Source organism: Chelonia mydas, chromosome 6, assembly GCF_015237465.2.
Source record: "Chelonia mydas isolate rCheMyd1 chromosome 6, rCheMyd1.pri.v2, whole genome shotgun sequence".
In the NCBI taxonomy this organism is placed as follows: Eukaryota; Metazoa; Chordata; order Testudines; family Cheloniidae; genus Chelonia; species Chelonia mydas.
Genome location: NC_051246.2, coordinates 105,846,051 through 105,873,749, shown reverse-complemented (window position 1 = coordinate 105,873,749; position 27,699 = coordinate 105,846,051). Strand labels below are relative to the sequence as shown.

Sequence of the window (27,699 nt, the reverse complement as noted above, 5' to 3'; positions counted from 1 at the left end):
AGGTAATATGCCTAATGCTATTAGACTAAGCCCTGATTCTGTGCAGCATTCTGTGAAGGAATTTCTCTTGGGACTCACATAAAAGGCTGAAACAACAAAGAGCAGAGACAGTAGAAAAGACAAAAAGGGATAGGCTTGAAAGAAAAGAAGAAAACACCAGCTTTTGATTAAAGTTCAGGAACAGTTCTTCTTTTGGAGCCTGATCTTGAGTCTTTCCATTGCCCTTAATGGGATTGAATCAAGCCCTTTATCTCTACCAGCATTTGCGTGGTTCATAAAGTTGGCTCCCACTTTACATCATCTCATCTGCCTTGTTATTAGATTGTATAGATTGAGACTTTATTTACACAATGCAAAGTTAAATGAATGGATAATGAGTTTTGTGATTATATCACCACACAAATAACTCTTGATCTCTCCCCCTGAGAACCACATCTCACTCCTGTTAAGGGATGCTAAACACTCACACCTGGCATTAAGTCCCCTTGTTATGCACACCTGATCTTGTCATCCCTGAGTCCTCCCCATGCCAAGGCTTCCCAATGCAGCAAGGCTATTCCCCAGGTGTACCAAAGATGCAGTAAAGCCCTACCCAGTTCTTATCCTGGTGAAGTACTAGTATGTGCATTGTGATACCCACACCTCTCTTGAATAATTCTGGCCAATCTTGAACCCTCATGGTAACCCCCAAAGCCTTTTCGTTATTGCACCTGCAGCTCAGCACTAGGCATTGGGTGTAGTGAACCAAATAGCAAGATCACTGGATGTTTTTTCAGCATGATAGCTCAAGTGGCAAGAATCTTCCCTTAAATTCCTAATCAGACTAGGAAAACAATGTGTCATCTTAATTCCTGCTGTAGAAGCCGTCAGACATTGAGTAAAACTACTTTTCCTTGGTAATGACCCTAAAGGGAAAATTCAAAAAACCGATCAAGGACTTTTTTTTTTTCATGTGGCTCTCTTGGTCAGAGTTGCGTGTAGCGGAAAATGCTTGTGGCTCTGTTGTATCTCCACTGAGCAGTGAGATTCCATCCTTGACTTCAGCACAGCACCTTAATGTTGGCTGGTACTCAGTCTCTCTCATCCTCCTGAGCGATGTCCAGATACACAGGTCATTTCCGATGATGCCTGCATGAAATATTGGCCAGTTAGTATCTTAGAAGTCAAGTATCTTGACTTCTGAACAACTACCCAGTGCAAAGGGGGAGAGACAAAGAAATTCAGAAGAAGAATGAAAAAAGAAAAGGAGTACTTGTGGCACCTTAGAGATTAACCAATTTATTTGAGCATAAGCTTTCGTGAGCTACAGCTCACTTCATCGGATGAAATGAGAACACGTTGTGGGCGAGAATACAATAGTTCCCTTTGCACCTAAAAGAACATTGTCAGGCAGTTCTAGATGCCAGGTGATTTAGAAATGCTAATGATCCAGATGCTGCTGTCATTTACACCCGCCAGTGTACACCAGTGATGGTCCATGGACCTCAGTGGAGTTATCCCAGATTCATATTGCTGCCACTGAAAGCAGAATTAGGTCCATTATGACTAGAAATACATCTATGAGTTAAACATCCCCTGGCATAACAGCATGGGGCCTAACTCATGAGAATTAGAAAGTGATATTGACCAGTCTGGTCTCAGTGCTATCTGAGCTGGGAGAAGGACAAAAAGCATAAATGGGGAGGTGCAAATGAGAGTTTTAAAATATTTGTAGTAGTTTTTTAAAATTCAGGTTAAATAATCTATGATGTTGTTAGTAGCTGAGTGAAGGATTTTTTAAATATACCTTTTATGTCGGATGCATCCCTTCAAAACTGCAGCAAATGAAAATTCTCTGGGTGAATGACTAATAATGCCCTATGTTAATTAACTTGTGCCTGAAATAGTGCACCACTCATGGGAAAGGGCTGAATCACCTCATAACTTGTAAAATCCACTCCCCTCAGCATATGTGCGGTAGGAGCAGACCCCGGTTTGGGGGACTTGAATGGTGCCTAGGCCATGTGCTGATCCTCTGCTCAGGGGGTGAATTTCATCTTGGATGATTTGTGCCATCCCTCTTTCATGTGGAGCCTTATAGAAGCAGCAGCAGGGGCAGGATGTCAGGTGCTGAGTTGATCTTTTGCTTCTGTGACGTGTTTTTCCTGGTGATTCTCATTTCATCTTCCATGTTTGAATAGTTTGGGGTGGGGGATAGAAGGGCACAGATGCTGCCAGTCTCATTCCATGTCGTTCTGCCTCCATTCCATTGCCTCGCTGCATGGCTGAATGTTGTCAGAGCCTTTTCCATTTATGACAGGTTTCAGAGTAGCAGCCGTGTTAGTCTGTATTCGCAAAAAGAAAAGGAATACCTGTGGCACCTTAGAGACGAACCAATTTATAAGCTTATGCTCAAATAGATTGGTTAGTCTCTAAGGTGCCACAAGTACTCCTTTTCTTTCTTCCATTTATATTAATGTGCTTCTTTCTACTCACTCCCTCTCTCATTCTTCTTGTCTACTGAGGACATGCCCCTTGCTAGACCTTCCCCCAGGATGAACACTGTGGGATGATGATCTCTTTAAGAGTGATATCTTATAGACAAACAAAAAAAAAACCCAAAAAGCATTTGCAGGAAATTGTATCAGCGGCTGTGAGTTTTTGGCAGGTGCCTGTGATGGGGTAACGTGTGTATTTGTGTCTGTAGTTTACCTAGCACATTGGGACATTATAGAGCAAATACTAAACAATAATGATGATAAATGTTACCTTCAAAGGTTGGCTCCCAGCCAACTGAAAATATTCCATGAGCATTTTTAGAATAAATAGGAAATCCAAAACTTGTTATTTCTGAGGTTAGGTAGCACTGTTCGATTTTTTTTCAAAGTAATTACAGTTCCTTGCTGCACAAATAATTTTGGCTTTATTGTTTGTACAAACAAAATAATTAGGGTTTATTAAATTTGAGTCACCTAATTGCTTCTCTTTGAGAAATTGCTGGATGTAATCTCAAGCAACACATGGGCAAGAGGGAGTGTGTAATTTAATCTTCTTTAGAAGTCACCATAGATCTTGAGTCAATCAAATTAATGCAGGCATCCAGGAAACTTGGACAAAGCTATAGCGCTCACTCCTTGTCTCAGAGAAAACAGTAATAACACAGACTGAACTTAAGATATGACGAGAAGTATACAGAAAACAAAATCCATTTACAGTAACACAGCATATATATATAGTGTCCTGTTAAAAATGATCATAGATTTTATGTCTTTGGTGGTCAGACTCATGGCAGGTGTTTGGTCATTTGAAGTCTGCTGTAAAATAACATGCTTGGTAAAATGGAAAATGCTTTTTAAAAAGTGCATTAAGGTGACACATTTTTCCCAGTTTAATGCATATTTTATGAACACTGAGGAAATCTTTCCTCCTAAGTAAGAGAACTCTTTCCCCTTGAACCAAAACTTCAAGGCCAAATACACCAGATCATTGGAGTAGTTCAGATCTGGATCTTAGATTTGTGGCCTGAGCCCATCTTTGCTCCAACCATGAACATTTTCTTCCCAAGGAGAATTTGCCTAAGTGGTTTTTGTTCATTTCATGTGCACCCAGGCCAGCCTGTACGTTTAGGAATCAAACAACAATACATGCCCCAAGTGTGCATGATTCACAGCAAAATGGACTTCTTACCATTTAAAACAGTGACATAGATTCACCCCTCCAGGGACATAAGGGTAGAATCCCTGCTTTCTGGGCCGACTGTGCAGGCCAGGGCTGCGTCAGGGAGGGCAGCGTTCAGTTTCGCTGAGACTTTATAGGAGCCACATCAGCAGACGTTCCAGGAAAAAGGCTGAATCAACCTGGCTTTGCCTCCTCCCAAAGTGGGAGGCTGGGCCAGGCATCTTCACTCACTATTGAACTGCCTTACTACTGCATCCTTATTCTGCTGCTAAGGGATCTTCTGGGGAGTGAATCTATCCCAGTGTTTGTAGATCTAGCGCTGGTTACAGTACGTGCCCAGAAAGTGGAATCTCCTATTTATCCACATGACAAACCAGCACTGGCAGCAGCAGTGCAAGCTGCGTACACTGCCCCATCCTAGGTCTGTAAGGTGAGACACCACCTTAGGAGTAAGAAGGTATCTTAGTTTCCATGTCCATTGAGTCCAAAAGTGATATCTTGTATCATCCTTCTGCTGAGGATGCCAAGAGGCTTCCAATTAGTTCTGAATGAAGGAGTGATGTTCATTTTCTTTGCAAGAAAGATACTTCCAATGAACTGTTCTGGTAAAGGAAATTTTAGCATTTTTTTATGAAGGAATATTGTAATCACCCCGTAAATGCAGGAAGCTGGAGGGAGTTGTGGTGGCTAGAGGCAGAATAAAGTCAGTTTTTGGCACCTTTAAACACCTTTTTTATATTGCCATCCACCTGCCATCCACCTTTGACTCTGGTAGGGTTCTCAATGCACTTGTTTGAATAGGACCAATTTAAATGCATATTATCTTGTTTAGAAGCCTTAGCTATAATTCTGCTTGGGATTATTCAGCAGAACAAGGATAAACCAGAAAGTTGTGGCCAGGGTCCTTGTGTATAAAGAATTGTCGAAGGCAATGCTTTCTTATCTGAAATGCTGCTCCAACAGATCCAGTGCCACCACTTTGCCTGTGGCATTATTATCCTAAGTGCAAGTTGTGCCATATCTATCAGTAGAGCTGGCTGTCATAAATCGATCCGTGTCACAGTAACATATTGGCAGCGTACTTCATTTTAAGCGACTTTGCAGTGGACACTTTGAAATGTCGTCCACGTGCCTTCTGAGACTCAGGGTATGTCTACACTACGAAATTATTCTGATTTTACAGAAGTCGATTTTTGGGAACAGATTGGATAAAGTCGAGTGCATGCGTCTACACTAAGTACATTAATTCGGCGGTGTGCGTCCACAGTACCGTGGCAAGAGTCGACATTCCGAGTGGTGCACTGTGGGTAGCTATCCCACAGTTCCCGCAGTCCCCACTGCCCATTGGAATTCTGGGCTGAGCTCCAAACGCCTGATGGGGCCAAAAATTTGTCACGTGTGGTTATGGGTAAATGTCATCAGTCAACCCTCCCTCCGTGAAAGCAATGGCAGACAATCATTTCACGCCCTTTTCCCTGGATTGCCTGAGCAGACGCCATAGCACGGCAAGCATGGAGCCCGTTCAGCTCACCGCAGCAGTTATGACTATTGTAAACACCCCGCATATTATGGTACAGTTTATGCAGAACCAGAACCTGAAAAACCATGTGAGGAGGCAACGGCAGCGCGGTGACGAGAGTGATGAGGACATGGACACAGATTTCTCTAAAACCACGGTCCCCAGCAATTTGGAGATCATGATGTTGATGGGGCAGGTTCATGCCGTGGAACGCTGATTCTGGGCCTGGGAAACAAGCACAGACTGGTGGGACCGCATAGTGTTGCCGGATTGGGATGATTCCTAGTGGCTCCAAAATTTTCGCATGCGTAAGGGCACTTTCATGGAACTTTGTGACTTGCTTTCCCCTGCCCTGAAGCGCAAGAATACCAAGATGAGAGCAGCCCTCACAGTTGAGAAGCAAATGGCAATAGCCCTGTGGAAGCTTGCAATGCCAGACAGCTACCAGTCAGTCGGTAATCAATTTGGAGTGGGCAAATCTACTGTGGGGGTTGCTGTGATGCAAGTAGCCAATGCAATCATTGAGCTGCTGCTATCAAAGGTAGTGACTCTGGGAAATGTGCAGGTCTTAGTAGATGGTTTGCTGCAATGGGATTCCCTAACTGTGGTGGGGCTATAGATGGAATGCATATCCCTATCTTGGGACCAGACCACCAGGGCAGCCAAAACATAAACCGCAAGGGGTACTTTTCAGTGGTGATGCAAGCACTGGTGGATCACAAGGGACGTTTCACCAACATCAACGTGGGATGGCCGGGAAAGGTTCATGACGCTCAGGTCTTCAGGAACTCTGGTCTGTTTAAATGGCTGCAGGAAGGGATTTACTGTCCAGACCAGAAAATAACTGTTGGGGATGTTGAAATGCCTATAGTTATCCTTGGGGACCCAGCCTACCCCTTAATGCCCTGGCTCATGAAGCCGTACACAGGCACCCTGGACAGTAGTCAGGAGCTGTTTAACTATAGGCTGAGCAAGCACAGAATGGTGGTAGAGTATGCATTTGGATGTTTAAAGGGTCGCTGGTGCAGTTTACTGACTTGCTCAGATCTCAGCGAAACCAATATTCCCATTGTTATTGCTGCTTGCTGTGTGCTCCACAATCTCTGTGAGAGTAAGGGGGAGACGTTTATGGTGGGATGGGAGGTTGAGGCAAATCGCCTGGCCACTGAATATGCGCAGCCAGACACCAGGGCGATTAGAGGAGCACAGCAGGAAGTGCTGAGAATCAGAGAAGCTTTGAAAACCAGTTTCATGATTGGCCAGGGTACCATGTGACACTTCTGTTTGTTTCTCCTTGATGAAAACCCGCCCCCTTGGTTGACTCTCATTCCCTGTAAACCACCCGCCCTGCCCACTTCGATCACAGCTTGCTTGCAAAGGAAATAAAGTCACTATCATTTAAAAACCATGTATTCTTTATTAATTGATTATAAAAATAGGGAGATAACTCACAAGGTAGCCTGGGTGGGGTGTGGGAGGAGGGAAGGAAAAGGCCACTTCAAAACTTGTTGAATGCCAGCCTTCTGTTGCTTGGGCTGTCCACTGGGGTGGAGTGGTTGGGTGCCCAGAGCCTCCCTCCCAACTCCCCTGCATTCTTGGGCATCTGGGTGAGGAGGCTATGGAACCTGGGGAGGAGGGAGAGCGGTTAAACAGGGGATGCAGCAGCAGTCTGTGATCCTCCTGCCGTTCCTGAACCTCCACCAGACGCCGGAGCATGTCCGTTTGATCCCGCTGTAGCCCCAGTGTTGCATCCTGCCTCCTCTGCTCTTCCTGCCGCCACTTCTCATCTCAATCATCCCTCCTGTCCTCACGTTCATGGGCTGATTTCCTGTACTGTGCGACTGTGTCCCTCCACACATTCTGCTGAGCTCTGTCAGTGCCAGATAACTGCATGAGCTCAGAGAACATTTCATCGTGAATGCGTTTTTTTCGCCCCCTTATCTGAGATAGCCTTTGGGATGGAGGAGGGAGGCTTGAAACATTTGCAGCTGTGGGAGGGAAAAAAGGGAGTGAAGTATTTTAAAAGATACATTTTACAGAACAATGGCTATACTCTTTCACGGTGAACAACATGATTCACATTACATAGCACACGTGATTTAAGTACAAGATCACATTTTGCATCTTATATTGAGTGCCTGCACCTTTGGTGTAAAGAGATCACACACGCAGGGCCGGGCAACTGAATTCAGCTTGCAGGTGGCCATGGTAAGCCATAGTCTTTTGGCTTCTGCAACCTTCATAACAGCAGTGCCCTCCTTTCCCATACCAAGCAAAGCCTGTTGAGTTGGCCATTTAGTGCTGCAGTTTTCATGTTAACGTGCAGCAGCAGAAACCAAACTAACCCCACCCCCATCCAATTCTCTGGGATGATCGCTTTACCCTTCCTCCCATTGCATGGCTGGTATCAGGGAAGATCCCTGCTAGCCAAACGCGAACAGCTCAGCGCCAATGCCCCCTTCCCCCTACCGCATGGCTAACTGCAGGGAGGATTTCTTTTCAGCCACAGGCAAACAGCCCAGTAGGAACGGCCACCTCTGAATGTCCCCTTAATTAAATTCCCGTATTTCAACCAGGTTACCATGAACGATATCACTCTCCTGAGGATAACACAGAGAGATAAAGAACGGATGTTGCTTGAATGCCAGCAAACACCGGGACCATATGCTGCCAGGCTTTGTCATGTAATGATACCAGATTACTTGCTACTAGCATGGCATGGTAAAGTGTCCTACCATGGAGGACAAAATAAGGCTGCTCTCCCCAGAAATCTTCTGCAAAGGCTTTCAGAGTACCTCCAGGAGAGCTTCATGGAGATGTCCCTTGAGAATTTCCGCTCCATCCCCAGACATGTTAACAGACTTTTCCAGTAGCTGTACTGGCCACGAATGCATCCCAAGTCCTCAGGGCTAATTAATAATTAAAAAACGCTTGCTTTTAAAACATGTATTATATTTAAAAAGGTACACTCACCAGAGGTCCCTTCTCCAGCTTGGTTGGGTTGGGAGGGTATTTCACTCAGGGTGATAAAAAGATCCTGGCTGTCGGGGAGAACGGTGTGCTGTGTGCTCTCCTCAAACTCATCCTCCTCCTCCTAGTCTTCCCCATCTGCAAAATCCTCAGGCATGGCGGAGAGTACCCCATCATCCGAGTCCACGGACAGGGGTGGGGTAGTGGTGGCACCCACCTCCCTAGAATTGCATGCAGCTCAGCTTAGAAGTGGCATGTCAGGGGCTCGTCCCGGAGCATCCGTTTGATTCTTTGGTTTTCTGGTATGCTTGTCTGAACTCCTTAGGTTTCACGCGGCACTGTGTTGCATCCCTGCTGTAGCCTCTGTCCCTTGTGGCTTCGGAGATTTTTTGAAATGTTTTGGCATTTCGTCTTTTGGAATGTAGTTCTGATAGCACGGATTCGTCTCCCCAAACAGCGATCAGATCCAGTACCTCCCGTTCGGTCCATGCTGGAGCTCTTTTTCAATTCTGGGACTGCATGGTCAGCTGTGCTGATGAGCTCGCCTGGCCAAACAGAAAATGAGATTCAAAAGTTCCCAGGGCTTTTCCTGTACACCTGGCCAGTGCATCCGAGTTCAGAGTGCTATCCAGAGCAGTCACAATGGTGCACTGTGGGATAGCTCCCAGAGGCCAATACCGTCGAATGGCATCCACACTAACCCTAATTGGAAACAGCAACGTCGATTTCAGCGCTAATCCCCTCATCGGGGAGGAGTACAGAAATCGGTTTTAAGAGCCCTTTATGTCGAAAAAAATGGCTTCGTTGTGTGGACGGGTGCAGGGTTCATTCAATTTAATGCTGCTAAATTCGACATAAACTCATAGTGTAGACCAGGCCTTAAAGTGTAAACTGCTGGTTTGTTTCTTGCTGTGATTTTAAATTGACCCTTGTACAAAGACTCTGGCTGATAGTCTAGTCAACTTTGTGTACTTCTGAGTGCACCGGAGGAATTAAAAACCCTGGGATTTGCCTGTCTACTTATGAACTGGGCAGCTTTCAAAATTCCCCACAGATGTTGCGTGGGCATGCACAGCCCCCACCCACCTATTTTAAAAGAACATTAAAGTTACAAAGCCAAGTATTTCACAGGTAAGAAATGCCAGAATTAATATTGTGTATGTAATCTTAGTTCAGCCCCCTGTGCATTATGATACAGTCTTTAATTATATGATCACATGTTTTTTTTCCCACAGGACCTCTGATATGTACAGCAGCTCTGGAGGTGCTTTTTTTTGGTCTGATATGCCTGGCACATATAGGTAGCAGCAAAGTCATTAACTCATAGATAAGTTCTGTGCCATTAGCTGGACAGGCTGTGGTTTACGATGCTACTATCTGTTAGCTCCCTAGGACAAATTAACAAAACATTCTCCTGTATTTTGGATTATGATCAAAACCAAGTCAGAGGGAGAGTGATAACTGTAGTAAAATATTCTTTGCACTGTTGTTGTAGCCATGTTGGTCCCAGGATATGAGAGAGACAATGTGGGTGAGGTCATATCTTTTATTGGTCCAATTTCTGTGAAAGAGACAGAGACCAGGCTTTCGAGCTACAAGAGCAAAAACAAACTGGTGTGTGAAATTCAAGATTATGACCTTGCTATATGATCAGGCAAAATGGAGAAGCTGGGCTGTGTAGGAAAAAGTTATTCTTCAACCCCAGCAAGGAAACAGGCTAGAAACTGCAGACAAAGTAAATTAATTTTCCTTGCCTCAAGTTTTTCCCCAGTGTGAAAGTCCCTCTTTGCACAGTACATGTAACGCCAGATTTGGCTACTGTTAGTCTCATTGAGTGGTATCTTACTCTACTAAAAGCCCCAGTGAAATAAAGTCTTTGCTTATAAATAAAGCAGTCTCAGAAAAATAGTATATGTAAGATACACAGAGCCATGAAAGGCAGTATTGTTTTGCAGATTTTAGTGGTGGATCTTGAAGCACTTGACAAGCGGTATTTAAGCCTTGTGACACATCTGTGGGTAAGGCCATTCCGTTTTACAGAGGAGGAAACAGAGGCATGGTGTCTTATCCTTGCATTGAATTAATGACCAGGCTTGGGAGTAGAATTCGTGTGTTCCTTGTAGTCCTAAGGCACAACTCCTGCTGGCAGGCATTGTACGGAGCTCTGTCAGCTGGGCTTCCAGACGGTCAGGGCTAGAGCGTGCCTATTAGCCATAGCTCTGTCTTGAGCAGAGCGTGGAGCCACACCACACCAGAGGGGGCATGGAGGAGCGTGCCTCAGAGGCCATTTCTCCTGGAGTTTGTGGATGCACTGTGGGAGTGCATCCCGTACTACACCCCTCTTCATCCCTGAGGCTGGCGTGGGTGGTAGGGACCTGACTCTGCCCCCTCCTGGCCCCATTTGTGCACCTTCAGGATTATTCAGGCCGTCCATGGAAGTTGAGGGAAAGGCTCCATGCACCCTTCCCAACACTGCTGAGCACCTGCTGAAGGCCAAGCAGAGTTTGGCCCTCAGTGAGCAACCTCCTCCCCTCTACACCTCCCTAGGGGAGCTGGCACAGGCAAGAGAGGGACTATACTTACTGGCAACATGGATGCCCTAGGGAGTCTAAGGAAGTCCTGGATACTCTTAAGGCACCTGCTGGATGACAAAAAAAGTGGAGCTGAGCCACAAATGGAAAAGCCTAGCATCTTTGCACCCCCTCTCCAGCAGGAATAAATAACTAGGAGGGCACATGCAGAGCAGCTGGCTTGGCAATTAGACAGCTCCAAACATAAGGAGAGGGGGTGCAGAGACAGTGGGCTTTTCCATTTGTGGCTCAGCTCCATTTCTGTTGTCATCCAGCAGATGCCTTAAGAGTATCCAGGACTTCCTTAGGTTCCCTAGGGCAATATTGAATTCTGGAGAGTTATCTGATGGGAATTGCAAAAGCACCAAAGGGAGTTAGGAGCACAAGTCATATTGAAAATCAATTAGTTCCCTCAGGTGCTTTTGAAAATCTCATCTGTAATATCCGTCCCTCACTGAGCTATTCCCTGTTATAGGGACCTCTCCTTTAATAATACTGATATTAAACCTTGTGCCAGAGAGAATGGTACTTCCACATCCTGTTCCTGGTAGAAGTGCTCATTTTCTGACAGTGGGAGAAAGATTTAGTCTTCATTTTCACAAGGCAAGGATAATTCTGCCCCAAATCTTCCATCAAACAAAACTACCACTGTTGGCAAATAGCAATAAACATGGTCTGGTTTTGCATGGCTCTGGAGTCTGAAAGACAGGAATCTAGAACCAGTGTCTCTACCACATTGCTGCACTAGGCTATTGTGGTGGCAATGGAGAATTAAACAGGAATAGAGAATAACTACTGAAAAGAGAAATCCCTAGTGAAATTCCATTGATTTACATTGCTCCAAGGAGACTGTGGTGATGTTGAAGAAGAGCCTGTTTTGTAGAATCTAGAGCTGAACCCTGAATGCTTCACTCAGGACTTGATGCTGCCATCTGCACTCATGGTAATTAGTACCTTACTCTCTGACTAACCCCTTTGTAATCAGTGGGACTATTCAACATAAGGGTGCGAATTCCCTCCCCCGGCCCAGTTTTTATTCAGTCCTTACTTGGGCAAAACTCTCATTTAGGAGCGTACTAAGGACTTCAGGATTTGGCCTGTAGGACTAGTAGAAAGGAAAAACCTATAAGGACAGCCAGTTGTGTCTAGTGCGTTGGACACAATAGTCAAGAACAGTACATCCATATGTAGAAATGGCTCCTGCAATGCTACCAGGGTCACTAAGTTTTGATTTGCTGTGTAAATGCCAGCTGTGCACAGTGAAGTTCCATCAGGGAACACCTTCATTTAGACTCCCAATTTTTTCTAGTACTTCACTGAAAGCAAAAGAGGAACACAAGCAGCTGAAGCACCTGACCTATTCTCAAAGGGCTGGGAGTTTTCACGGACTTCAGTGGAATTTGGATCAGGCCTTAACCCAGTCGCAATGCAGCAAGTCAGAAAGGGTAGAACAAACAGCTGTCACTCTGTTGCCTCAACATCCGCCAGATCCAATAACTAGATCTCCATTGGTCATTTGATACGGCAGAAATAAACCAGCTGTAACAGAATAATATTTTTACAGAATCATTATCTCGCTCTGAAACTGTGTCTGCTTGTGTGCTTTGGCAATTTCTATAAATACCCCAGTGTTATATATATAGCGCCAGGAGGTTGAGGAGCTTAGTTACAAGGGGGAGAAACATCTCCACAATTTCTAATACAGACCATTCATCTGTGACAATATTCTAGTCTGTTGACATTATCTTCTCTGCTGGTGTTTTCAAAGGGCAGTGTCTGTTGGTAATGCAGTGGGAGGAAGGTATTGCCTGGTAATCCGAGATAAATGGGAGCCAGGAGTTCAAATTTCTAATCCCAGCTCTGACACTGGCTTTGAGCAAGTCACTTAACTTCTCTGTTTCCTCATTTGTGAAATTAGGATAGTACCCTTCACAGGTGTGTTATGAGAATTAATTAGTTAAGATTTGTAAAGCACGTAAATGACTGGTATTGGGTAGATGCTAAATATTATTACTATGCTGCCAATGTAAATCTATGCCTGCTGAAGAAACTGCCTCATCCGAGTATTTGTCTACTTTTTAACCATTTTTTTCTGAGAGAGATCTTTAATAATCACCAGGAATCCTGCCACTGTGAACCCTCCACTTTAATGAGTATTTCCTGAAGTCCCAGGCCCAACTTCTGGTCTGTAACATTGGTGTATATCCAAAGCAATATTCTATTGCAGTCAATAGAATTGACTATTCTATTCAATATTCTATTGCGGTCAATAGAATTATTCTTGATTTACACCAGTGTAACGGAGCAGAATTTGGCTCTTCTCTTCCTTTCGTGGAACTCTATTATAATGATCACTGAGCATCAAATGTGAGTTTAAGGGGTACTTCATGTTAAAGCCAGCTTTCACCATCTGTTGTGCTTCTCCCTTGTCTTTGTCATTCTGTTGCACCTTGTGAAGTATAAAATTTGTCTGGCAAAGCATGAGAAGCAGTGGATTGGCTGTAATAATGCGGGAGCCTTCTCCTGCCTTCCCTACCCATGGGGAAGGTCAGCAATAAACAGAGAGGGCCCAAGGATCAGACTGCACTGGGAGACCAAACCAAATCAAATCTCTGAGAGATCTGGCCATAATGAATACAAACAATGTATGAAGCTCAAGCTCCTCTACTAAGACAAAGCCTAAGGCTGTTTGGCTTCTCCCAGGAAGCAAAGCTTTCATTTTGCTGTGACATATTAGCTGCTAAAATAGACTTTTTCTCCTCAGTAATCAGAAACCTGACCCAGGATTGTTGTTTTCTTCCTCCAATGAAGCCAAGCAATAATTCTCAAGAAAATAATTCCTAGTACCTAGGTCTGTTAGCCCAGGGAATAACCTAAGAGAAGTGGTTCAAGCGCCATCACTTGAATCAGTCAAACTGTACAGAACGTGCAGGAATATATCACGGGGACCAGTTCTGCACTGGAAAAGATGGGCTAAAAGGTCTTTTCCACCTCCGTTATCACTGATTCTAGGAAATATTTTAGGTGTCTTTACTCCCTGCCCCTCGCGCCTCCCCCAATTATTGTCATTATTTTTCTTGTTAATATGCTCAATAAATCCATCATCCCCATTTGGTTTGTGTCTTTTAGAGACGTCCAGGGGGGATGTGTCCTTTCCTGCACCGCGTGTGCTGGGCAGCGCTGCCACTGCAGATACTCCTGCTGTTCTTGCTGCTCCTGGCGTTTCTGCTCCCCCTGGTGGAGGAGACCCACAGCTGCAAGCTTGCCAACAACTTTGCCCGCTCCTTCAACTTGATGCTGAGATATGAAGGCCCTCCTCCAACTTAACTCCTCTACAGGCACGTGGCAAGAAGTGACTGGCTAGACATCCAGGCTGCTTTTTCCTAGGTGTCTTGACTATTGCTAATCTTCTAAATCTAGGGCTTCTAACATGGCCACCAGATTAACTGGAAACATCATCAAATAAACGCAGTATAAGGTTAGTCCATATAAATCAGGTATTAACAGTTAGAGCTAAATTAATATTTTTACAATATTATATGAATATATTTATACTATGAGTGTGTATATATATATATATATATATTTTGTGTGTATATAACTATAATGAAAAAATCTAAACTCCACTGTTTTGCTCTAATCCTGCAATATTTTTGCTTCTGCCTTTGTTCAGTAACGAACAGCAGATATTTTAAAAAACTGAGTTCTTGGTGTTTACAACTGAAGTCAAAGTGAGTGTGAGAAAATAAGGGATGTTCTGTGGAATCATGTGCCAGGAAAAATTGTCTCTGAGAGTGAGATGCACTGGAATCATGTTTCAATACGCTGTTTAACATTAGGCTTTAGCAAAAGGGGAAGTTTCTATTTGGGATCAGTAGCTAGTTTTTCTATTGCTTGATCCAATCACCACTGATGTCAATGCAAAAACTCCCATTGACATGGGTGTGAGACCAGGCCCACAGTATATTCAAATGCTCTTTGTGACAGTCTACCAACTTTTTCTAATGCTTTGTCCTCTGTCACTCCTGAAGTCGGAGAGGTAAAACCGGGCAAGGAAAGCTGAAAATAATGGGGCATTTTTCTAAACCTCACTCTAAACCAAATTGTAATTTTTATTTTATTTTGTGCAGCTACAGTGTACAAAGCTCTGTGTAGCAGTGAGCTGTGCAAAAGAGAAAAATATGATCTTGTCCCCCCCCCCCTTTTAAACTATGAAGATCATCCACACAAATGGTTTTGGCACAGAAATTGCTCTGGGATGGACCACATGATCTGGACAATGCGATGTAGCTCATCTCAGCCTCAGCATACAAACTGGCCAAAGCACAGAAATACATTAACAAATGCAGTCAGTAGACATGATTCCTTCCTAGCGGCGTTATGTCAGTGGTTTGCTAACAAAACGTGACATGGTGTAATTGCATCAAGCACAATTGTACTACAAGTTTTTAAAAAGGCTGAGGTCTGGGACACTGAGGATTGTCATCCTTTTACCTAGCCTCAGGCCTGTTTTCATCAGCTCTTCTTTTTTAACAGGAATGTCTGCGCTCAATATGCTTTTTAACGTAAGTGCAGTTCACAGCGTTATTATGAGGAAACAACCATTTCATGGTGGTGTTTTACCTAATGGGAGCCTGCATCTTGTCCAAAGGTGGGAAAGGGGATTGTTTCAAATACTTTGCTGCACTTCTTTGGTTCGCCCCCATTTTTCCTGTTCATTTTTATCCTCAGAGTCATAGTCATCGGACTGTCAGTCAAAAAATCTGAGCTAGTTTCCCCTGGCCTGGCGATTTCTTCGGATGAAATTTGAATTCTAGGTAGTGGCAACTGACTTTTTGTCTCTCTCCAAACAGAATCGTACCAATTCTATAGTGGGTACGCACTACTGTAGACTTATAGGTGGGACTCACTTTTTTTTGTACCATAAAACCTACAAGAGGTTCATTACATCCTGCCATATTCTACTCTGCATACAAAACGCCAATCCCCTATCGTAATACATGGGACTTCTGTGCCAAAATAAAAGGTAGAATATGGCCCATCGTTACATATGTTACATTATTGGAAGTAAATTATGTACTAACTACAGACCCAATTCCATTAAGTATAATGGTGATTACATGGAACGTAAGAACGGCCATACTGGGTTAGACCAAAGGTCCATCTGGCCTAGTATCCTGTCTTCCGACAGTGGCCAATGCCAAGTGCCCCAGAGGGAATGAACAGAATGGGTCATCGTCAAGTGATCCATCCCCTGTCACCCATTCCCAGCTTCTGGCAAACAGAGGCTAGGGATACCATCCGCCCATCCTGGCTAATAGCTATTAATGGACCTATGCTCCATGAATTTACCTTGTTCTTTTTTGTACCCTGTTATAGTCTTGGCCTTCACAACATCTTCTGGCAAAGAGTTCCACAGGTTGACTGTGTGTTGTGTGCTACCTCTGCCTACTATGTCAATAATTATGAAGAGCTGAAACAACAAAGTTTAGATCTGAGATTCCCCCAAAGTCTTTTTTTTTTTAAATTGATAAAGAGAGGAAATGAGGGAAGAGAGGACAGGGTAGCATAGGAGGGAGAAGATATTGAGGAGTTCTGAATAGAAGGGAATAGGCAGCAGTGGGGGGAGAGAGGTAAGAAGGTGGGTGCAGATAGAGAAGAGAGGTGGGAGAAGAAAGAATAGGGTCTGAAAAAGGAAGGCATGAACAGTAAGAATATAGAATGTAAAGAACAATCTCTATTAGGGTCCATCCAGTCCAGTGGTCTTCAATCTTTTTTCATTTGCAGACCCCTAAAAATCTTTGAATGGAGGTGCAGACCCATTTGGAAATCTTAGACATAGTCTGTAGACCCCAAGGAGTCCACGGACCACAGGTTGAAAGCCAATGTCCTATGGTAACAGCAACCTTTCGTGGACCCCTTAGACATAGTCTGCGGATCCCCAGAGGTCCATGGACCACATGTTGAAAATCACTGATCTAGTCCATCTCTATGCCTATGCAGGATTATTTCCCATTGTACATTGTCCAATCTAATTTCAAATGTCCAAGTGGTGGGGCCTCTACCTTTTCTCTGAGGAGACCATTCCCCTGCAGAGAGCTCTCACTGTCAGAGAGGTCTTGTCTACACAATCATTTTTCTTCATGCTTCCTTCAGTTGCAGTGACACCAGGATCAGCAAAGGTGGGAGTTCTAATACAGTGAGAATACTGGTGTTCTAATAAACATGTTGTCTAACCCCCTCAGAGCAGGTGGAGAGGACAAGGTGGTCAAATGGCTAGCTGCTGCTCATGGCCCACCTACACTGGAGCGATATCATTGCTAGAGCTGGTCAAAATGTTTTAAATTTATGAATTCTGATGAAAAAGGCATTGAAATTTTGAAAATCAGCTCCAAAAAAAAGGAAGCAGTTATTTTTGTACATTTTTCAGTCAACTAGGAAATTAGAAGGAAAAATGCATGAGTAGGTGGAGCCAGAGGGGAGAAATGCAGCAGAAGGAGGAGCAGGGGAGGATCTGAAGCAATGTCGATTAAAACCTGGCAGTTAAGAGCTAGGAGAAGAGAGAGAGACAGGTGACTTAAAGCAGAAAGGTGACAAGAAGAGGAAATTGTGAAAGACAAATAAGGGGTTTAAATATAAACAGGAAGGAAAGAAAGGCATCAAGCTGTGTCCTCCTTCGCAAAGGAGACAGGTGGAAAGGAACTATAATTCACAAGTGATGCAGCAAATGAATTCCTTCTTTGCAACTGTTATTTCCAGCAGAAGAGAGAGACACATCCTCCTCTCCCCCAGTTAGCTAGTTCAAGAGCCATGCAAATTCTGCTCTGTGCAGCAAGGATTTAATCATCTAAGCTCTGAACCATGTGCATCTCCCACCTCCGTTTCAAACCATTTCAATGTGTACAAAGAACCAGAAGGGGGATGGGGCAGGATAGAGACATAACAGTATTTGTAGCATAGCCACTTTCTGCTTCTTTGAGGGGTGTTGTGGTCAGGAAATTAAATAAAACAGGATGAAAGGCAGGAGAGAAAAAGAATTATAACAAGTGGGAAAAGTTAGTTAAGGTGAAGATCAAGGAGGAAACGGTCAGGTTTTTTGCATGAAAATTACAGAATCTCCCAAGAGTTTCTGGGCACCGGCCTTTCTTGTCTGGATTGTTTTTGAGTTCAGCAGTGGATCTTACAAGCATTGGCAATACAAATGTAGGGGACATTAAAGAAATTATTTCCATGCAGAGGGTCTTACGAAAATAAATTCCATGTCACCTTAAAGTTTCAATGTTGGGGCAGGTTTAAAAAAAATCTAAATTAGAACCACACTTTTGCCACTGGGGTTTTGCATTTAATTTATTCTTTAACATCTCTGCTGTAAATCTTGGAGTTTTTCTGTAAACAAACTAAGCAATACAAATATCTCATAGCAGAGGTGAATCTTTCTCTGTTTTTCATGGAAATCAGCTCAAGCATTAGGCTCAGATTTCTCTCTTACACCAGTTTTATGCTGGAGTAACTTCATTGATCTTAGTGGAGTTACTCCCAGTTTACATTGGTGTAAGAAAAATGTAAATCAGGTCCTTTGTGGTGTGGGGGTGGGTTGGTGTGGTGGGGGGGGGGGGGGGCTTAAAGAGAAAAAAATCCCACCTTCCCTCATTTCTTAATTTAATTGAGAAGATTTTGCCTTACTGATTTTTGGGAGCGTAACTGCTATTACGATGTGAAGCTCAAATAATGGTAAAGGAAAGCGGATTCAATTCTCCCCCTCACAGGACTTTGTTGGTTTCCTGTGTGAAGGAAACAGGCCCCAATATCTATAAAATGCATCCTAAGGAACAAAGTTTCTCATAAACTTTAGGTACAGATTTCTGTCTACATTTTTGCACACCATTTTTCTTGTCCTAACTTTTATAAACTCTTAGATAATTTCTGACTAGAGCAGGGTAAAACTTTTTGACTGATACTTTTTCATAAATGTGTGTTGGATTCACGTAATTTTTTCAGTAGAAAATAACAAACAAAAATTCTGAAAAAGTCAAAATATTTAATTTTGACATTTTGAAATGAAACATTTTGCCGTTTTGAATCAAAACAGCTTTTCATTTTGACTTTTACTTCAGTTTTATTTTAAAATATTGAAAGGTTTAAAAAAAAAAAAACCTCACGTTAACTGAATATGTTTTCTTCAATATGTTTGGTTTACTAAAAAAGTAAAAAGTTGTGTTTTGGGTAAACCTGAATTTTTTTTGTTTTTGTTTGGCCACTGACCTGAAAAATCAGTTATTCACAGCTCTATCTGTGACATCTGTCAATCACCTGGATGCTTCACAGTTGGGCTTCAGATTCGGACACAGTATGGAATCAATGCTGGCAGTATACTTAAAATGCCTGGCAATAGCTTCAGGGGGAGTGTACAGAACTGGGTGGCTGGGAGTGATCCACTCATCTTCCCTTCCTGACAGTCAGAAGTTTAGGGTTGCCTTGGGCATGGGGTTGTATCTCTGACCATTTTGGCTAATAGCCATTGATGGACCTATCCTTTATCTCTTTCTTCACTGAACCCAGTTATACTTTTGGCCATCAACATCCCATGGCAATGAGTTCCACAGTTTAACTTGCCATTGTGTGGGAAAAGTACTTCCCCTTGTTTGTATTAAAGCTGATGCCTATTCAAAAAAAATAGATAGAGGCCAAACCTCAGTGCTCGTGCTGCCTGACGGGTTTATAGCTAATCCAGAGTTAGAGTACCTTCAAGGAAAGCTGTAGCCCTTAAATTAAATACATTTGAGCTTGGGAATTATTTGCACATGCAAATCAGACCAGCACCTGACTAGTCAGGCTGCATCCAAATTCACTTTGTGTTGACAAGTAAACATTTTTGTACTTGCAAAACTGCATGCACCAAAGTTCTTTAGCATACAAGATGTCATCCACTATCTGATGGGCCAGGATGATATCGCTTCGAAACTATGGCTCAACGGGCCAAATTCTGCACTCAGCTGCTCATGCATGGAAGTTAGTAGGATCTCCACGCAGTCCAAGTTCAGACTTCAGCCCCAGCCTTTGGAGAAAAGCCTCAGTCTAATTTGCGAATTGTAATTGATTCTGTAGCCAGACGCTTTCAGCAATTTTTTCCATGGCTGCAGTACAGTGAGGTAGAGAATTGCTATTGTGCTGCATACCTATTTATAGAATATTCTCTGATTCCAACCAGCAATTTAGATTGTCTTAAATTCTGCTTATATAAGCCTCTCTCCAGTGCTCTTTGTGAGGAAAAAGTATGTTCTAAGAACACACACACAAAAGTAATATTCTCCTGATAACACCAAGATTGCAGAGCTATCATGATCTGTAAGCCACATAATAACTTATTTGCCTGGCTGTTATATGTACTATAGTCAAGCATTTCTAGCTGAAAATAAAGCGACTAACCTAATTAATAAAACTCATAATTAATCATTATACAGTGATCACTTTGCGTAAATTGCCGGGATCTTAGAATCACTATTCATCTCAGCTTAATCCTTAATCATTGGAGTTGATTGATGTCCTCAGAAGAGAACCAGTCTCTCCAAAAAGTGACTATTGCAGATATCTACATAGTGTTTCTTTAGACAAAATAATTACCAGCTCTGTTATATACTGGTGCTCTGGGATCTCAGGAATTTACTCAGCTTGATCATGTCTAGGACATTAAATACTTTGTACTTGGTGTGTGCATGGAACTTCCATTGGTGTGAAGGAGATTTACAAGAGCATTTCAAGAGGAGATAGGAGTTACACACTCAGTTGTATAAATAAATTAAAGGGGGCAAATGGAATTCTGTAAACCAGTGGGTGGCACTGAAAAGTCTTTCTTGCTGCTTGGGAATCATGGGAATTGCCGGATAATAGTTAAGGACTAAATTTAAGTAGCAACAACATTCATTTCATATTCAGTATTTATTTTGGCTCAGGTGGAGATATATTTATTTCCACCTTTGAAAAACGTTTAGGTAGTTACTCAGATAAATACACCTTTGACTGAAATCGTGCATGGATTTTGGTTATGTGTTATTATATTGTATTGGCTGTAATATCTGCTTTTGGAGACTTTACTGTCCATTGGTTTAGTTACTATTCTGCAGCTGAAAACACATTTACCCAGTGAAATGTAAGGGCTCCTTCCAGGGTTGCTGGGGGAAGTCAGGCAAGTTCTTCGTAGTTCTCAGATCACTGACCTGCTCTGAGCTCTTACGGTTCACTGTGTTAATCCAGCTGTGGGTGCTTGGCTATTCTCTAAAGTCTGCCTGTTAAAAAAACTGTAGATAACTTTGCACAGACACTGTGATCCATTCAGTAACCAATTTTAACATCTCTACCATATTTAACTGTGATTCAAAGAGTTTGATTATGTCTTGGACTAACCACGCTTATTTATTTGAATCACTGGACTTTTTGAGTTGCACAGACATGCCATTTCTTTATTCATTTTGCACTTGTACAATGTTAAAATAAAACAAATCCAAGAACCTAAACAATTAGTTTCCCCAAAATATCAAATATGATTTAATAATCTAGCATGCAGTCTGTTTTATATGTTTTTAAGTTCTTTGGTCTGTCCAATTGAAAACCAGACCATGTGTTTGTAGAAGAGTTATCAGCATCCCCTGCAGAATAGGGTTTATCAGGAATATGCCAACAGAACTGGTAGCCTAAAGGGCACCACTATAATTACAATACTATTCACAAGCAAACCATTGTTACCTAATCTGTTTTAGCAATTGACAGGTACTGACCACTGGGGAGGCTGAGCTGTGTTGGAGGAGGTGCAGCACCCCAATGGAGGTGGGAGGAGGGGTTATGTCTCCAAAAGACATAATGGTTCCTAGGTGCTGTAACACAGGAACATAGGAATTACCATTCTGGATCAAATTCGAGGTTGATTTTATCCCATATAAATCCCATATATATCCCATATATATCCCATATATATTTATCTGCCCAATCCCTAATAATTAGAGAGTGTCTTAAATCTTGAAGCATATTTATCACTTTTTATATTTTTATATCACTTCCAAAATTGTTGTTAGCATTAACTATAATAAATCTTGATATTCTTGTTATCCATACAAATGCCCAGCCCCTCTTTGAATCATGCTGAATTTTTGGCCTCTATAGCATCTAGTGGCAATGGGTGCCAAAGTCTCACTACATGATGTGTGAAAAGGTATTTGCTTTTTTCAGTTTTGAATACGACAAATTTCATTTTCATCGACTGTCCCTTGTTCTTGTGTTACATGACCAGGAGAACAAAAGCGTTCGATCTCCGTTCTCTGGACTGTTTGTTGTTTTTCTTTTTATTATGTCCCCTCTGATTTGTCTCCTTTCTAAGGTGAACATTCCCAGTCTTTCAGTGTATCTTGACATGTGAGTTTTTCCATGCCCTTGGTCATTCCCATCATCTCCCTTCTCTGAACTCTCTCTAATGTTAATTCTTCACCCACTGGAATAGCTAAAATCTGACCTTTCCTTCCTCGCCTGATGACTTATCAGTGACCTGGCCATTTCTTGCCTTGTTTACTGCAACCTTCTCCTGTCTGCCCTCCTCTGCTCCCATAACTGTCCCCTCCAGTCGGTCCACAGTGCAGCTGTTAAACTTGTCTTTTTTGCCTGCCAGTAGCTCCCACCCACTCTTTGGATATCTCCTGCCATGCATTGTTTCAATAGCTCCTCCTCACCTACACACCCTGCACAACTGTGCCCAAGGCTACATCTCCGATCTATTTTCTTAACCCCTTCACAGCCTATCCCTCTGTCAACAATCCCTGCCTCACTGACCTCTTTATTACTGACTCACTCCTTCTCCCTGCCTATTTTCATGCCACCTCATGCTTGAAATAGCCTCCCAACCCCAGAGTACTCTGCTCCCCCTTTCCTCATTCAGCTTCCTCCTACAGACCCACTTCTGCTACAAGCCCCTCAAACACCACCCATGTTAGAGTTTTATTCTGATACATTTTTAAATTATTCTGATCTCAATGAACGATCTCTGGATCTCCCGGGACATCTTGCCCTCTCTCTAATCTGCCTTTCACACTGGAGCACTTGTGTCTTACACAGATCAGAGTGTTTTTGGCAGCGCTTAACTAATAATAATAGCCACCATGCCGTTTGTATTACAAATAACCTGCCCAAGCCCCTTCATTCTGATCCCTTTAAGCAGGCATTCATGGATAATTCAGCTATTAGCTATAGAAAGTTGCCATTTAATCAGAAAAGGGAGGGCCACCATTTCAAATTCAGCTGTGTTATCCCAGCCTTGTCCCTGACTGTCTAAGCACTACCATGTGCTCTGCAGTCTGGGTCTGCATGCCCTTGAGCCCCTTGGGACATTTGAATGACACAATTATACATCATAAATAGCTGGGGTATTTTTCAAACAGAAAAATGGTCACTTTTGACAAACTGATCTAACAAACCATTTATCAACCACTGTAGCAAGCCATTTATTTTGGCCCTTTTGTTCGTTGGAAAAATGAACTCAAACCATTTCTGAAAAATAAGAGACAATATTGAAGGAACGTTGCCAGAGGAAGATGCAAGCTGGCTCCAACCCCACCTGCCATTACTAGCTTTTTTTCTGGCCTGGAGCTGATGTCTTCCTCTATCTAGAATTCTTGCTTGGAGGGTTTATTTTTCAGAACATAGGGCCCCCCCAAAATCCGAATGTCTCCTTTGTCAGTTCCAATAAGAGTAAAACACCACAGACTTGGTTTTCGTTGCAAATATGTGTATCCCTGTACTCTGCAAGGACAGCCTAGCCATTACTGTGATCTGGGTATAAGAGGAAGTGTAATAATTGTACTGCTTGAAGAAAGACGACATTCCACATCAGTGTAATTTTCAAGTGCAGCTTTAAAAAGAAAAGTGTTTGTTTTAAAATGAAGCAAGGAAAGGTTAGAGATATATTTTAACAAGTTTTCAGTATTTTCTTCTGTTCAGGCCTGATCCCATGAGGTGCTGAGCCCCTTGCAATCCTATTGCCTTCACCTTCCCATTCAGCACCATGCCAGATCAGGCCTTTTAAAGGTATGGCTACACTGCAGCTGGGAATAAGCCTCCCAGCTGGGTAGACAGATTCACGCTAGCCTGGCTTCAGCTTGGGACATGCTAAAAATAGCAGTGTGGATATTGCAGCTCAGTTGGCAGCTCCGGTTCTCCAGCCACCCTGATTCCCTGGGTCTGAGGTCAGGTGGGTGGCATGATTCTCCGCCAGAGCCACAATGTCTGCACTGCTATTTTTAGCATGCTAGCTCAAGCCCCACGAGTGCGTGTCTGTCTACCCAGGCTGTGCGGCTGCTGTGTAGACATAGCCTAAGAGTCTTACCTGAGAGTCACGGGTTGAGCATTTTGTGTTTCAGAAGCTATTTGGATGTGTCATGATTTATTCTCATGTTTTCATTCTGTGTCTCTAAGTCATATGTGTGTATATTTGACTGGAAGCCCTTCTATTATCTTGTGCTCTCTTAGTTTCTTGTATAATTCCATGAGAGAGGTTTCCTTCTGAAAAACATCACAGCTATATTTCCAGAAGTTTACTTCCTCCTCATTTGTTTACTGGGGTGCACTGGACCTAAATGAAACATTTGCAGGAACAATAATGTGCATGTGAAAATTCTCTGACATTACCTTTCATAAAACCTACCGTCTCATTGACATTAAAAAGTGCTACTAAGAATGGAAGTTGCATTATTGTTTGCCAGAGTGCACAAAACTTTTGCAGAAGACCTGTCCTCACTTCTAGAACCAGTTGGCTGTGTTGGGCCCAATTCAGTTCACAGAGCTAGGTCATAAGGAGGTTGTGGACATTTCCCATCTCACTTCCACTCCATCTCTCTTACTTCCCCCCCTCCTTACACACACACACACATACACAGAGGCTACCTTTGTTTAACTGTAGGAAGAAAGTGTAAGTGTAATTTGCTTAGAGCCCTTGAAAGGATGCATTGAAAAGGTAGTGTTACCAAAAACAACAACGAAAAGGAAAGCACAACCATGGGATTTACACTTGCATTCAATGTATTTCCCCAAAACTTTGAATACGAACAACTTGGTTTACTGAAATTTCCTTTAATTAGGCCCTAAATGTTGAGGGTTTTTTTTAAATTAAAAGATCTACAAATACTTAGATATATTTTCCACTTGCTGTTAGAGATTAACTGGAAGCCAACCTTGAACTGTAGAAGATGTAATTGTTGGTATCTGTACCTCAATCTGGATCCAACTTCCATGATTAGGGCCTGACTTTATAAAAGGCCAGACAAGATCCCTAATCCTGAACACAACTGAATTTTAGGATAGTTCACAATCTGAGTTCAGATCCAGACCCTAATCACTGTAAGAGGCTGGATGAGAACTCCAGATCTGAATGCCTTACCATGTGGGAGTGTTTGAAATCCAGACCGGAACCCAGGTCCCAGTTTTGCAGTTCAGGTCCACTTGTAAATGTTAATATTCAAGTACAAAACAAGTGTAAGAGGCACTAGAGCATGAACATCTCTCATATACATAATAACTGTTTATGCATGTGCTGTTCAGTGTAACATTTAGGATACAGAGTGTGCGTGCGAGAGAGAGAGAGAGAGAGAGAAGTAAATAACTGGATAGCTAATTTTCGGTTGTGTGAACACAAGTACTCAGATTGCAGGGACCGTTTCCACTTTTGTCATGTAACTTATGATTTTTAAATACGTTTGTGATAAATTAGGCTCTCTACTAAGGTAAACAATACTGGAGCCAAACAGCTGTCACTGTACATGTGCAAGTTATCACCGTTGATATCAAGTCCAAGACAGACTCCTTGTCTTGGACCTTTCCTTAACCTTTCTGGCTTAATTCAGGGAATGTGGACCAGTCTATTTTCTTATTAAACCTGTGGTCTTTTGAAATGTCATGCTAATTTTTCAAATCCTTTACTCTTACTCACATTTGATGCAGAAAGACTGTGACAATAGTATTTTTGTAAACTGCCTCTTGCTTTGTGTTTGGAAATAATATATATTTATTCTACTGAATTCCATGTAGTTTTGAAACTCTTGTCTTCAGAAATATCCTCTTACATTCCAGACAGATCAAAAGAAGCTGTTGGCTTCTCGGTGCTGCCTATGTATGACAGTGTATAAAATTATAATTTCAGTAACAAGAGCCTGGCTTTGTTTATGTTTTTAAAAAAACAACAAAAAACCCAAAAGATTATTTGATTTAATTAATCCCTAGTATAACTCCATCATATGTAGAGAGATGAATTTGGCCCATTCAGAACCCATGACTGTGGTAAAGTAACATTTCTTAAGCAACCCTCCCTGGAAATTATGGGAGACTCCATAATGGGACCATAGTCTTTTGGGGCTTAATTCTATGATCCTTATTTGCACTTTGCAGTGTGCTACTCCACAAGTAGCCCCATGAATTTAATTGGTCCTGTTAAGAGTAAGGTAACACTCCAGGTGAATAAGAGACACAAAATGTGTCCTTTCTTAATGAATGCCTCTGGCCTTTTAAGTAGAGAGGTGGGTTAGGTTTTGATCATTTCTGGGCAAAATTTTATGTTCTTCTGTGCATTGTGGATTTCCCTTGTACCGTCTGGATTTGTTCTGTTGCTGGAATGCAGATGAAATCAACTGAAGTCCCATGCACAGATGAATGCGACAGAAACCTACAGGAAAATGTTTCAGAATATGCAAAAGTGGCCTACTTTTTCAAAAGCGCTGAGACACCCTGGCTCCCATTAAAGTAAGTGAGAACTCTGGGTGCTCAGCATCTCTGAAAATGAGGCTTTAGGTTGTTAAATGATTCACAGAGTAGTGTATAGAGAAGAGTTTTGCTTATTGCCTAGAAAATACTTCCACAATTTGGTACTAAGCATACATCTCCCCACATAGTGTGGGCTGATTCTGCAGAACTTCACTGGGGACTCAGCACCTGGCAAGATAAGGCTCCAGTATTTTGAAACATTTGATGACCAATAAAATATGAGGTGGTTTTCCTGTCTGCAATAAAGATAAAGGGACTGGAAATTTATCACTCGCAACTCTTGCCATGTGACTGTTTTTTTTATGCTTGTCACTGTTATCAATGAAGTACTATGTTGTATGTTAAACTGCACTGTAAAATTGGAATATTTTACTGCCCGTCTTTTTTTAAAGGAGAAAATAATTCTGTGTTGCAGTTGTAATGCAGTAAATAAATACATTTTCTTTTTAAGGGCTTCTCAGTTATCCTGGGGTGATTCTGTGTTTTCTTTTCTCTGCCTTTAATTCTTTCCATCCGTATGTTTCTGCTGTCCTAGGAACACAGAAGAACAAGGTAGGAAGGACTAATGTCTGCTAGTGCTTGCTGCCTCCTTTCCCCTCATCTTCACACACTGCAGGCAAATAAATGATTGTGCTGAGCACAGCTAGTTGATCGTAAACTCATAACCCTTATTAGAAAATACCAACTTTTCTTTAAGACCGTCCTAGCAAATGTACTGTACTAGAAAATTATATCCCTGCAGGATCTACAGAATTCCGCAGGATCTTCAGAAAGAGCAAAATCTATAGAACCTTGTTAAGTTTCTACAGGACACTGTGGGACTTTTCTCTAAGGGTCCCAGATGATGATCCCTGCTCATTGTTCCAGAGGAGAGGGAAACCACGCCCACACACACAATATATTTGGATATAGGGGAATTCCTTCTCTGCCCAAAGTTTAGTTCTCAGTCTAATCTGTGTAAGTAAGCAAGCATTGCTATAGTTAGGTATGTACTATACTCTTTACTCCTCTTTCTCTTACCATTGTGGTATGTGTGGACCCAGAAATATTATTAGTAACCAAATAATTGCTAATTTCGTTCTTGAATTCTAGCAAGACCAAGTCTGCCAGAAGCATCAAAGTTGAAGAACTTCAAAGAAGAATTATTTTCTGGCGGTAGGGAAAGCCCCTCTGTATATTTTGCCTAAAAGTCAT

The 27,699-nt window shown here is 42.4% G+C and overlaps 1 protein-coding gene across 11 annotated transcripts in view; it reads left to right on the top strand.

Annotated features, from left to right (window-relative positions):
- The window catches only part of SYNE3 (spectrin repeat containing nuclear envelope family member 3), a 102,525-nt gene extending 75,556 nt beyond the window's left edge, over nt 1-26,969 (top strand). For 9 of the 11 annotated variants that reach the window (XM_037900906.2, XM_037900904.2, XM_037900902.2 and 6 more), the window contains one exon: nt 13,846-26,969. In XM_037900906.2, coding sequence (XP_037756834.1) covers nt 13,846-14,043 — 198 coding nt within the window. In that variant the 3' untranslated portion in view covers nt 14,044-26,969. The other 2 variants (XM_037900903.2, XM_043549886.1) reach the window with 2 other exon arrangements.
- The last annotated feature ends 730 nt before the right edge of the window (nt 26,970-27,699 follow it).